Source organism: Dendropsophus ebraccatus, chromosome 2, assembly GCF_027789765.1.
Source record: "Dendropsophus ebraccatus isolate aDenEbr1 chromosome 2, aDenEbr1.pat, whole genome shotgun sequence".
NCBI classification, from domain to species: Eukaryota; Metazoa; Chordata; class Amphibia; order Anura; family Hylidae; genus Dendropsophus; species Dendropsophus ebraccatus.
Window position 1 is genome coordinate 103,782,541 of NC_091455.1, and position 14,223 is coordinate 103,796,763.

General features: G+C 42.6%; 1 protein-coding gene across 3 annotated transcripts in view; it reads left to right on the plus strand.

The window, feature by feature from the left end:
- Positions 1-6,907: 6,907 nt before the first annotated feature.
- LOC138784605 (MARVEL domain-containing protein 3-like) overlaps positions 6,908-14,223 on the plus strand; it is a 30,962-nt gene continuing 23,646 nt past the window's right edge. For 2 of the 3 annotated variants that reach the window (XM_069960226.1, XM_069960224.1), the window contains exons 1-2: positions 6,908-6,991; positions 10,150-10,366. In XM_069960226.1, the coding sequence (XP_069816327.1) occupies positions 10,236-10,366 (131 nt within the window). In that variant the 5' untranslated portion in view covers positions 6,908-6,991; positions 10,150-10,235. The remainder of the gene's footprint in view (positions 6,992-10,149; positions 10,367-14,223) is intronic. The other variant, XM_069960225.1, reaches the window with a different exon arrangement.

Genomic DNA, 14,223 nt, shown 5'->3' on the forward strand with positions numbered 1-14,223 from the left:
TGAGCATCTGAGAGCAGAAGAACAACAGATAGTGAAATAGATGTTAAAAAAGGAGTGTCATGCATTCTCCAAGGATTACTCTGATGTAGGTTGTATGCCTACTAACCTTAAATCAACCTTAAAGGACAACTCCCATGAAAAACTTTTTCCCAGTAATTGAAGCACATTACAAAGTTATATAACTCTGTAATGTGCTTCAATCACATTCCCCCCTCCACCCCCCACCAGGAAGTGCACTAAACTCACACATACCTAATTACTGTCGTCACTAGTTTCTTCTCTCAGCTCCTTCTTGTGATGATGAGTCATCAGCAGGAGTGCTGCTCTAGCTCCTGTTACACCAACCTCCCCCTCCCGCAACTGCAAGCCATCTGAGTCATGTCACTTGCTTATCTTCTCTCCGACTGACTCCCGGCACATAGGCAGCTCCACCCTCCCCTCATACTCTCTCCTGCTGCTGAGTGAACTCAGTGAGTGAATGAGTCCTGTCTCTAGGGAAGATAAGCAAGTGACATGGACTCAGATGGCTTGCAGTTGCTCAGCCAATGGGAGCTGAGCAAGCTGAGTCACCTGACAAGGCAGGGGAGGGGGAGGCTGGTGTAACAGGAGCTAGAGCAGCCCTCCTGCTGATGACTCATCATCACAAGAAGGAGCTGAGAGAAGAGCCTGGTGACGACAGTAATTAGGTATGTGTGAGTTTAGTGCACTTCCTGGTGGGGGGTGGAGGGGGAAAAGACAGGGAAGGGAGGCAGATAGGTGATTGAAGCATATTACAGAGTTATATAACTAGGTAATGTGCTTCAATTACTGGGAAAAAGTTTTTCATGGGAGTTGTCCTTTAAGGACACTACTCCAGTAACAAAGAACTACATGTTTGTGCCTAAACCACCACACCACGACGTAAAAGAGTACCTTCAAGACTTCATCAACAGAGCCTGGATACAGAAATCCAAGTCATCTTATTCATCTCCAATTTTCTGTATTAGAAAGGAGAAAAGAACACTGAGACTCTGTTGTGATTACACAGAACTGAACCAGAGGTCGCTCCTTGACCGTCACCCAATACCAAAAATCTAAGACATGCTAGAGATAGTTTGCCAGGAAATACCTTGTTCTTAGTCCTGGACCAGGGCAAGGGCTACAACCAAGGGTTTGTTTAAGAATCCAGCAGGCCATTAACAGTCTTCATCACCCCCTTTGGATTGTTTGAGTGGGTCCGCATTTTCTTTGGACTCAGCTCTGCTCCTGCAAAATTTTCATAGAAGAACCTGATCTACAGCAAGTTTTTGACAAACATGTAAAGCATGTGAGAACTGTCCTGCAGCGATATCAGCAACATGGGGTCAAACTAACACCCAAAAAGTTTTAGCTGTTCTAAAGACAAGTCAGGTTCCTAGAAAAAATTGTTTCTGGAGATTGGCATACTTTGGGTCCAGATAAAATTGCTCCAGTGATGGCATTTAAGAACAAAGCCCCATCCGGTGTAGGAGAATTGATAAAGGTCCTATGCTCCCTATCTTATTACCAGGCTTACATTCAGAACTTGTCCAAGATTGCAGCTCACTTGTTTCTTAGCAGGAATCTCAAGTTCAGCGACATCAGGAGAAAAGGAGGTGAACAATGGCAGACCTAAACCCAAAGAAAGGAACTCAGCTTCTGCTCAACAACCTATTAACTGGATACCCCATAACTAAGAAATGCTAGAAAAGCAAGCTCACTGTTTAGTAAAACCGCCAGTCATTGGATACCCAGACTTCAACATCCAATTTGTACTTCATTGTGATGCATCTCAATTAGGACTTTGCCGGCGTCAAGACAGCAGTCCTTTACCAGTGTCAAGGCGGTTAGCTTAGAGTCATTGGTTATGGTTCAAGAACTTTGACAGCAGCTGAGAAGAACTACCATCCACATTGGACAGCTAGAGTTCCTTGTCATGAAGTGGGGTATATGTGAAAGGTTTAGAGATTACCTGTTCTACAGTCCAGAATTTGTGGTCTGCACAGACAATAACCCACTAACCTATGTCTTCTCCACTGCCAGACTCAATGCAACTGATCAGAAATGGATGACAGAACTAGCAGACTTTAACTTCAGCATCAAATATCGCTCTGGAAAAGCAAATGCAGATGCAGAGCTCTTGTCTTTAATGTTCTTAGAGCCAGAGGAATCTTTGTAGCGGTGCTCTGAAGAAACATAGAAGATTGTCGGCAGAAGAAGACCACTGGGTCCATCTAGTCTGCTCTTTTAGTATTTCCATTCTTATTAACTTAGCATAGATATATGTTTATCCCAGGCATGTTTAAATTCTTATTGTAGATTTACCAAAAACATCTGCTGGAAGTTTGTTCTAAATATCTACTACTCTTTCAGTAAATTAATATTTTCTTACATTGCTTCTGATCTTCCCCCGGATAACCTTTACTGTGTACTCTTGTTCTTGAGTTCAGTTTTTTTTACTAAAACACTTCCCTCCAGAACCTTATTTAGTGCTTTAGTTCCAGATGTGGCCTCACTAGAGCTTTATACAGCGGGATCACAATTTCCCTATTCCAACTGGTTATACCTCTAAAACGAAGAAGTTAGTTTGGAAGCTATGGTGAGTACTGTGCAAGCAATACTAGTCCAGCAAGAATAATACTCACCAATGTAGTGCCCATTGGCAGTGCAAGAGACAGAAAAGGATATGGAACAGCTTCATACTTTTTCATTCCGTCAGCTTCCTTAAAAATCTATCAGGAGAGCTTATAAAGAAGACAAAGTCATTGGAAGAGTAATTCAGTACCTCAACCAAGATAGGGAATGGCCTAAATTACATCTCAGTTCAGAAGGGATACTCTGCCACAAAACATGACCAAACCTGCAGTTAAAGGAGAACTCTGTCCAAAATTAATTTTTAATATGTTAGACAAAATCCTAATATACATGTAATTACATATAGAAATAACAGGGAGTAGGGGATGGCAGCATATCAAGGACATTTCTGGCTGTAGAGGTGCTGGAGGAACATGGGGGACACATGGTGATGCTGCTGGGCAGGGAGGGGTTAATGCAGCAGGAGCAGGCACAGAGTCTCCTGTCCAGAGATCTACTAGTGGACAGTCCAGTCAGGAAGCCAAATCTACTGGAGTCTGGGCAGTGAGGGGGGCACAAGCATGCAGGGCTGCCGCTGGACACATTAGGTATATACACAGGAGCCGTAACTTCACCTTTTGGTTTTTGAGAAAATGAAGCCTATGTGATCTACTAAATTGAGGGAAATAGCACTTTATGTACATTTCCCCTAATTAGTGTATTTTAGGATTTTGTCTAACTTTGCTTATGTAATAACATATTAAAAATTCAATTTGTTCTATCGTGGATTTTTAACTCCTTCAGGACTGCAGACGTAACTGTATGTAATTTTTTGCGGTGCATTCCCGCTCAAGGACATACAGTCCGGTCCTGGGATGAAACGGGCGCATGAGCTGCTCCCGTGCTATCCCGCAGCGGTTCCCAGCTGTCAGTGATAGCCGGACATCTGCCGTGACCCGCGGGGCTGTGCAGAAGCGATCGCACAGCCCTGATGGTTGCTATGACACAAGGAGGGTTCCCTGAAGCGTGCATTCCATGTGCATTCTAATAAATACACCACAAACTGAGTCCCACAATCAAATGAATCTTTTTTAGAAAAAACCTCGCCTGTGACCTGATGGCAACTCTTTTCTCTTCTATATTTTTTGTAAACCACTTCTTTTTTTGTGGTAGTCTACTCGGGGCTAAATAATTTCGTAGGCTCTTAGTTTTCCGAAATATTTGGATTTTTTGGAATGATCTTTTTCAGGATAGGGTCATTTAAGAGGATTGCCCAGGACCTGCGCCCTATAACACCTTGTGGAGGAGTGGAGGTTTTCTTAACTACATCGATCCCCATGTGGGTATACTCGAGGAGTGGCTGCGGTTCACTACACATGCTGTTTTGAGTGTTGTGCCTCCATATCGCACAACACTACCAAGTGAGAGCATTTCAACACTCGCACTCATCTATCGCATAAGTCTGTATTATGCCATGGAGCGCTGTTCCTCTTTCTCTCTGCCTAAGTCTGAGCCTGTTCAGCTTTGCTTGTTTACAGGCACATTACCATACCTCCCAACTTTAGCTGAATGCAAAGAGGGACATAGACACGCCCCAACTACACCCCCAAAGACACGGCCATAACCACACCCACGTTTGAAGACACACCCCTTAACCACGCCCAAACACTTCTCCCACTGTAAGATGCTGGGTGACCACCAACATACTAAATATACGATTCTGGAAAGCTGAGTGACCTCTATGATACTCAGTACAAGATGTTGGGAAATCTGGGTGACCTCCGTCATACTGAGTACAAGATGTTGGGAAAGCTGGATGACCTCTATCATACTGACTACAGGATGCTGGGAAAGCTGGGTGACTTCTATTACACGGACATACAGGATGCTGGGAAAGCTGGGTGACCTCCATTACACTGACATACAGAATGCTGGGAAAGCTGGGTGACCTTCATTAAACTGACATACCATACAGGATGCTGGGAAAGCTGTGTGACCTCCATAATACTGACTACAGGATGCTGGGAAAGCTGTGTGACCTCTATCACACTGACTACAGGATGCTGGGAAAGCTGGCTGACCTCTATCATACTGACTACAAGATGCTGGGAAAGCTGTGTGACCTCCATCAGACTGACTACAGGATGCTGGGAGAGCTGGGTGACCTCCATCATACTGACTACAGGATGCTGGGAAAGCTGGGTGACCTCCATTATACTTACTACTATACAAGATGCTGGGAGAGCTGGATAACCTCTATCATACTGACTACAAGATGCTGGGAAAGCTGTGTGACCTCCATTATACTGAGTATAAGATGCTGGGAAAGCTGTGTGACCACATCATACTAGCTACAAGATCCTGGGATAGCTGGGTGACCCCATCATATTGAATATATGATTTTAGGAAAGCTGGGTGATCACCTTACTGTTGCCACCTGTTATTGTTGCCACCTAGCTGTAGAAGGCAGGTAGTGGGCAGTCCCCAAAGCTCCCTGCTTCATTGAAAAAGCAGGGAGCTGCAGAGGCTGTGTTTGTCAGCGTGGTCTGTGACCGCGCTGATTCAAGTCAGCTGGCGCAGCAGCTAAGAAAGTAGTGCCCTGGACTGGGCACTACTTTCGCTAAGTGATACCAACATTCCCTGAAGCTGACTGACCCATCATACTTACCATATTTCCAGTTGTCCATGGTGTCTCTCCTCCTCTGGCCCTGTGTACTCTGCTGGTTGGTTAGCCCTGCAGTGGGCACTGGGGGTGGGGCTTACCGTGATAGGGGCGGGGCTTACTGGGTCATGCATCTGTGGATGAGAGCAAGATCTGTCCTTGTCTGCAGGGATGGAGCAGAGGACACAGTCCTGGTGCCTGTTCCTGAGCTTACCTCAGACCAGCGTGTCCACTTCTCCCGCCTGAGGCTTTACCCTGCGGTACTTGAGCGACACTGATTCTATGGTGATAGAATCAGTGCGGAGCGCGGGAGAAAGGGGGGGGGTCGCTGTCGGGCACCTCTTGGTGAGGTCCGGTACAGGCAGCAGGTTAACCCATCTGGTCCTGGGTCAATCTGATGCTGCCACAGGAGCTTCTCCTCTTCCTCACCACTACTAAATGAAGCAGTGAAGCGGGACAGTGTGGGTGCCATTCCGGGACGAAGCAGCAAAGTCGGGACTGTCCCGCCGGATTCGGGACAGTTGGGAGCTATGACATTGCAATGCAATGCTGATCTGCTTTGCCATGAAATGTGCCAGTAAATAAAACATAACACACAAATAAATAAAATACACAACACATAAAATCCCCGTATGCAATAATAATAGTAATAAATAAATAAAAATGTACACATATACAGTATTGCAGTGTGCGTAATGACGCTGGTAATAAAATTATCACATAACTAAACCCGCACAGTGACTGCAGAAAAACAAAATCGTTTTTCATGAAATGTGGGCAGTTTTCACACCAAAATTGTATGGATATCAGCCAAATTTTACCACTAACGGAGGTATAACCACATAAAGGTCAGATTTCAAAAATGTGCTCTGGTCCCCAAGGCCCTATCTGGACCGTTCCTGAATGGGTTAAAAAATGTATACAGCACAATTGTTTTTATTTTTTTTATTTATTTATTTTGCTGGATCCTACTCTGTGGGAAAGCACAGAAGTCTGAACTTTTTTTTCATCAGAAAAGCAGGTGATTGGGGTCTATGAATATTTTTGCTGTATGTGAGATTTTCACACATCTAACAGACACCACATATATGGTGTAAAGTGAGCCTTACAAAGCTGCACCATAAAGCATCATTATTCCTGGTGTTAGGTTTTAGTCACCAGACAGTAGTGCTGCATGATATACTCCTTTGTCCTGCACTTTTGATGGAATCTTTGACGGATGCTCCTGAGGGAACCCCTAATGCAAATGTCAGCACGGCCTTGGAGAAATATATATCTCCATTTGTTTATTTGAACTCTTTCACACATTCACATCTATAGGGTATACATTATAGTATGTTATTTTAGTATTCTGGCATTGTTTGCATTTTCCCTATCTTGAATAGAACATCAGCTATGGTTTACTTGTCCCAGCATGTACAGGCATGCAGTTTTGGCATTAGTTTATAGAGTGAAAGCTACCATAGTGCAAGAGCCTGCGTATGTGATATGTATTTGTACTGACGTAACAGGAGTGAAGTATTTTCAGAAATATTTGACAGTATCACCTAAGAACCCCTTTGCCAGAAACTCAGTGCATTGTAGGTGGTGCTTGGGTCACTTGCAATGGTAGATGAACCAGCTCCAACCTCCTGAACAGCAGTTGTCAGACCAGTCCCACCTGTTCTGCTGAAACTCCTCTGTTTTCAGAGATCTCAAGGTGATAATAACCTGCAGACATTTAATCACTGACTTGGACAAGACCCTGCAGTGAGTGAGGTAAGTTATCAGATAGAAATAGTTTACATATACATTTAATAAAACTTTACGGGATGTAATGTACTGTAGAACACTGAAAATGTATGTAACGAGCTGAAAATTGTAATTAATGAGAACGTGTGCACAAGCAGCTCTGTGATTCTACAGCAATGCCATAAAAATGAGCAACTCCCAAGACAGAGGCGTATCCTGCAACTTTTAAACCAGAAAATAATCCCTCAATAATTTCCTCAACACTGTTTTCGAATATAGAGACCATGGTCTCATACAACGTTTAAAAATAATGGTCATCTCTGAACGCATGATGTTATTTTTGCTGTATAAGGTCATGCTCTATGAAGTTATTCATACATGAGTATATTTCCAGCTCCATTATTTTCCCCCACATTCCTAATGTTTTCTTCAGCTGAAACAATCAAAAATATGTAGCTGATATATGACTGTGTACGTAAGCATTATGGGGTTTTTCTTCTTTTGATTCTTACTTAACGTTTGATATGTCATATGTAACTTTAGTAATGTTTCTGGTGTCCCTGTTTATAAAGCACTGTGCTATATGAGGTAGTTTTTCGTTTTGTTACTTGCCACAGAAAGGGGAATAAATCCCATAATTTTTAGTTTTAAAATGTTTTGACACCATCCAGCATTACATACTGCTGTAAGCTTTCTGTTAACCTACCTTAGGGTATGTGCACACTGACCAATTCTCGAGGAATTGAAGCAGAAAGTTTTCAGGCAGAATTCAAGCACAATGTAAGCCCCCCATTAACTTCTATAAGATTCCTCTAGCAGATCTACAGCAGAAAATTCTGCAGTGTGAACAACAGAGCAGAAAACCCATTGAACACAATGGGACTTTGCTCTGTACATATTTTACGGGAGGAATTTCAAGCTGAAATTCCTATTCAATTCGTCACCTAATTCCTCGCCTTTTCCTCAGTGTGCACATACCCTTAGGGTGCATTCACACGTACAGGCTTCACAGCAGATTTGATGGTGCAGATCCGCAGCATATTTGCTATCTATGTAACCAAATAACTGAACACAGCATCAAATCTGCTGTGGATCCTATACGGGTGAACGCACCCTTAGGCCATGTTCACACAACGTATGTGTTGTATAAATCAGCAATTTGCATAAATGGGCGTGATTTATACAACACATATGTTGTATGTGAAGGAATGGAATCCTGGCCGGAGTGTATACACATAGTATACGCTCCAGACGGGATTCTTTTTGGCCGCACAAAAAACCGACATGCAGTTTTATGGGGTCGCTATTTATTGAATAGCGGCCACAGAAGACATGTCAGTTCACACAATGGAGTGTGCAGTTCCGGCTGCACGCTCCATTGTGTGCAGTGGGGATTTAGGATGCAGGTGCAAACGAGTGCGCCCACATCTGAATTCACCAGAAGTGAAGATCGTTCCGCCGGTACTGCAGTACCGGCCAGGATGATCCTCAGTAACACCGGCCGTTCTGTGATAAAGCCGGTGTTCTACATAGAGTGCACATGGCCTTAGGCTATGTTCACACAACGTAAGTTTAGTATTAATCACAGCTGTTGTTGCCGATTTGCAAAACGGACGTAAATAATACTAAACTTACATTGTGCTGCAGGTAAAGGGAATCCCAGCTGGAGTGTATACACCTAGTATATACTCCAGCTGGGATCGCTAGCGGCCGGGATAAAATTCACATACACCGATCATTCTGTGACACGGCCGGGTCATAGAACTGCTGGTGTCATACATAGGGCCACATGTATCATCCGGCGAACTGATGATTTTCGGCGGAAAGTGCCGATTTGCATATTTTTTTATTCGCAAATGGCCGATTTGCGAATAAAATATTCGCAAATTGGCACTTTCCGCCAAGTACGCCAGGGGGGCGGAAAGGGGGCGTGCAGTGGGCGGAACGGAGGGCGCGGACTCAGAGTCCGCGCGATTTACCATCCGTTCCGCCCAAATGTACGCCGAAAACCTACTCCAGTCCTCAGCTGGCGTAGGTTTTCGGCGGTGCGCACTGGCGCGCACGGGATTTATGTAGAGGCAGTCCGCCTCTACGTAAATCTCCGTAGCGCCGGAGCTGCGGGGGCATTTATAAGTCCGGCGTAAAAAACGCCGGACTTAATAAATGCCACCCATAGTGTGAACCCGGCCTTAGGATGTAAATACAGAAGTTACAAAGTTGTACTACACAAAAATCCCATTTGTTATTTGCAATGGTTTTCCCTATTGTCTTCTAAAAATAGCAACTGTGTTTTTATACACGTTGGACTGTCCACAATTTTTTATAGCAGCAGTTGGAGCGCCTCTAAAAACTGCAAATAGGACAGAAAAAAAAACACCCAAGTATTTACATGCTTGTGATGCTAGTGGTAATGCTTTTTGCCACACCCTACCTGTACTTTTAGTTTATATGGAGTTCTGCAGCCAATTTGTTCTAGCTCAACAGTAAAAAGAAATGGCAGTTGCCTTGACAAAAGAACCTTAGGTGTTTGTGTGTATATAGCTCCTCTAATCCTATGTATCCCCATGGTAAACACTGTGGCCCAGATTTTTCAAAGTGTATAACATGTTGAAAAAGACCAACTAGTCTTTGTAGTCTGCCCTTATAGTATTTTCTTTTTTTATCATTATTATGTATATATATTTATCCCAGGTATGTTTTTATATATATATATCTCACATTTCTTTTGATCTCCCTGCTTGTTAAAGATGCCACGCTGGCCCAGCAGTACGCTGTCAGGCCCAGGGCAAGTGTAATAGATTTTCAACATATATTGTACATACAATACTAGTTTTTTCTAAAGCGAATGTACTAGCAGGTACATCGTTTTAAGATTTTCTCATTAATAGACTGGTACTAGTGCGGGGATGCCAGTGCCGCGGTTTAAAAACGGGGGCGTGGCACTAGCATCAACGCACCTGTCTATTGATGTAAAGATTTTAAAGCAATTTACCTTCTGGTACATTCACTTTAAGAAGATCAGTTTTAAATACAATTTTTTGTTTCTTTTTTTAAAGATTTTAGTATATATGCACTCTTACTTTATTATAGCTATGTGGAGGGAACCATAAAATAGTACCACGTGATGTAAACTGAATCCATACATATGGTATTAATATGTTGTGTTTTTGCTCATTGTTGTGCAGCAGATGTATCTCATAAGACATGTCATTCTCAACTCAGCACTGAAAGGATTGTAACTGCTGTTCTGTGTGCATCCCCATGAAGTGCAATGTCTCAGTCTCAAAGAAGTGACAGGAACCCTCCTTCCCAAAGATCGTATAATGACAGACCAAGAAGAGAACGGTCTAGCCTCAATGGAGAACAAAATGCAGAAAGGAGAGACAGAAGATCACATGACAGGTACAGAGTTCATAGTTATTGTACAGAGGGGTTAGGACATGGTTATAAAATGGTCTTTCTCTAAAAGTTTAAATTAGAGACCAGATATTTTCTTAAACAGACCATGTCAGTAGGTTTAATCTTTTCTATCTGAGGGTAGCATAAACTAGCAACAGAGAAGCTGAACATTGTTACATCCGGTGAAGCTGATTCAGAGATATCCTCCTGAATAACATGGGCAATAAGTAGTCCTCTCCATTATAAGCATGAGCCTAGTAGTCCTCAATATTCATGAGCACTAGCTCCCTTGCCCAACAGACAGTAATTGGCAGTTGTCTTTTTATACTGTGCATAGCCAGACAGCTATCAATCAGAAGCTGGGGGGAGGAGGGAGTGATGCAGCATGACGCCCATTCTCCTGCATATCAGCAGAATGGCTGAATAGAATGATTTAAGTGATACATCGTTTTGTTCTGTCACTAGTTTACCTTGTGACATATTCCCTTTAAGCAATATTCTAACCTAAAACTTGCAGTATATTATGAATTTTTCTGGTTCTGATAACTGTTCTAAAAATAAGTAAAAATAACTTTTGCCACTGTAAAATCAAAAGTTAGGGTTTGAGTACTGTATTGTACTGTACTGTATTGCATTGCATTTAATTGTACTGCATTGATTTCCATAAGCAATCAAGGTATTGCTCATAAAATGTAATAATGGTAGTCAGCTCACCTCCACATGGAAATGGGAAGATCTCAGTTCATAGAAGGAGGGTGCACGGGTTCGGCTTCGGCCAAATGCCTATTCAGTTAAAATTGGAGTTAAAATATCAAAAATTCTTTATTTCATATCAAAAAAGGAAGATAAAAGCTCATAATATTATTTGCTGAAAAACCTACGTGTTTAGCGCGCACGCGCGCTTAGTCATGCTCTGATGAGCATACAAAACAACACATGTTAAAAACAAAAAGCAACGAATCATGAGCACAAATACGCATACATCGCACATCACGTGGTAATGCACCTGCAGGTGCATTATCACGTGATGTATGATGTATCCGCATCTATGATCAAGAAGCGCATAGGTTTTTCAGCAAAACATGTTGTGAGCTTTTATATCCCTATTTTTGATATCTTAAAGGAGAAGTCCAGTGAAATTTTTTTATTGCAACATTGTATTGCCCCCCCCCCAAGTTATACAAACCACCAATATACACTTATTACGGGAAATGCACGTAAAGTGTTTTTTTTTCCCTGCACTTACTACTGCATAAAGGCTTCACTTCCTGGATAAGATGGTTGATGTCACGATCCGACTCCCAGAGCTGTGCGGGCTGTGGCTGTTGGAGAGGATGATGGCAGGGGGACACTGAGGGACACAGGGCACTGGAGGGACACTGAGCATCCCTCTGCCATCATCCTCTCCAGCAGCCACAGCCGCACAGCTCTGGGAGTCGGGTCGTGACATCACCATGTTATCCAGGAAGTAAAACCTTGATGAAGTAGTAAGTGCAGGGAAAAAAGCACTTTATAAGCATTTCCCGTAATAAGTGTATAGTGGGGATTTGTATAACTTTTGGGGGGCAATACAATACTCTAATAAAAAATTTTGCCGGACTTCTCCTTTAACTCCAGAGTGCTGGGACCATCACCTCGTTACTTCCACTTTTAAATCACCACCTTTTCCTATTTTTTTAAATAAAAGAAAAATAACAAAAAATAAACATATTTGGTATCGCTGCATGCTCACACAGTAAACGCCGTAAATTCGAAAGACTGCCAAAGTGTAAAATAGTTGATTTTTTTGTCACATTGCATCCCAGAAAAAATGTTACTAAAAGTAATCAAAAAGTCATGTATATGCAAGTGTGGTAACAATTAAAACTACAGATAATGATGCAAAAAATACACCCTAATATAGCTCCATGGGCCAAATAATGAAAACATTATAAGGGTCAGAATAGAGCAATTGTAAGCACATTTTTGTGTGTGTGTGTGTGTGTTTTTATTTTTTAAAAATAGTAGAACAAATTATAAGTTTTCTTGGTCATTAAGAGGTTAAATAGATGCTATTCTCTCAAATGTCTTAAGGCAGGGTAGCAGTACCTGGCTGGTGAGGTAGATTATAGCTAGCCATCTTTCTATGTACGTTTATACTAGCAGTGCAAATAGATTTGCTTAAGGCATTCTCCTGTGCATTTTAAAGAACCTATATTTGTAATCGGATCCTTGCTAATACAGCAAATGTTTAAATAGGCACTGTTACTTAAAAAAAAAAATTGTTAAAACTTTTGATATGTCATAGCATAGCATAACAAAAGTTTTGATGAGGAGGGAGAAGTGGAAGCTTAGTGCATTTTTTCCTTGCTCCACATCATGTGATTGAGGCGGATGCATAAAGGCCCCCCATACACTTTAGACTATTGTAGGCCAAACTTGCCACTTACAGCAAATTCGGCCATCAGTCTAGTGTATATGGGGCTGTCCTGAACAACCATCAACAGATGGTGGTGGTGGTGGTGATAAGGGTTGTCTGTGATGGGAAAATCACAAATATCAAAGGATCCCAGCACTGCACTGATTCTTCTTGTTCAATAAACTACTTGTTGCAGAAGAATCAGTGAGTGCCGTAATCCTTTGATATTATTATTTGTGTTCCTGTCCGGGCACCTCCAACCAACAGTGTGCCGCCTCTGCCTCTTACCACATAAGCTATTGAAGGTGTATGACCACCTTCAATATCAGTTTATTGGGCTGTCTCTCTCACACAGACACAGAGAGGGAAGAAAGGCATGGGGTAGCACAAATCTCTTCACATCCCTACTCGTTCTACTGATCAGTCGGAATCTGAACACTTGGACCCTGACTGATCAAAAGTTTTTATGTTTGCCTCATTTTTTTTTCTTTTGTTTTAGAAGGCAGAAGGCAGACACTTAAGGGAATCTGTCAGCTCCTGGGCCATACCTAAGGTGCTGACAGTGTACTGTAGCTGGCAGCCCCCAGTGAGCATGGTGCCTTTTTGGTAATTTTCTGTGCAGCGGATTATGTACAATCTTATGTCACAGAGCAGTTGTTTGTGCCACACTTGACATGCATCCTCCTCCCTCTTCATAAATAATCAATGCTGCCCGGTTTCCTGCTCGCTCAGCTGTCAGATTGCAGATCAGAAACACTCAGGTATAATTGAATCTCTTCTCCCTAATGTGTAGGAGCTGTGGTCTAGGGGTAACTCATCTGTCTAGAGACCTGCCAGCAGTTCATTGTCTGGTTCAGATCCCCTGATGGAAATTAAATAGATGTCTTTTTTTTTCTCATTATTTTCTCATTTTTAAGGCTGTGTTCACACACAGTATTTTGGTCAGTATTTTGCAACTAAAACCAGGAGTGGATTGAGAACACAGGCTATGTTCACACACTGTTGAAATTGAGTGGATGGCTGTAGACATAAACTGCCTACAGAGAACTGATCGAGCAGGAGGCCGGGCAGCATTGATTATTCATGAAGAGGGAGGAGGATGCATGTCAAGTATGGCACGAACAACTGCTCTGTGACATAAGATTGTACATAATCCGCTGCATGGACAATTACCAAAAAGGCACCTTGCCCACTGGGGGCTGCCAGCTACAACACACTGTCAGCACCTTAGGTAGTTCCCAGGAGCTAACAGATTCACTTTAAGAGATTGGTCTGTGACTTCCGCACTATTATATACACATGATCATTGCATAGTTTTGATCAGTGAGAGAGCTGCATTCCACTAATAGAGCCTGCCTTCACATTGCTCAGTGGTGGGGGATGGCAGAGGTGGATCTCATCTAAGCACAGTTTAATACCAATGTGGAGAACTTATGCCCTCTCTGCGCCGCTGTCAGCATTT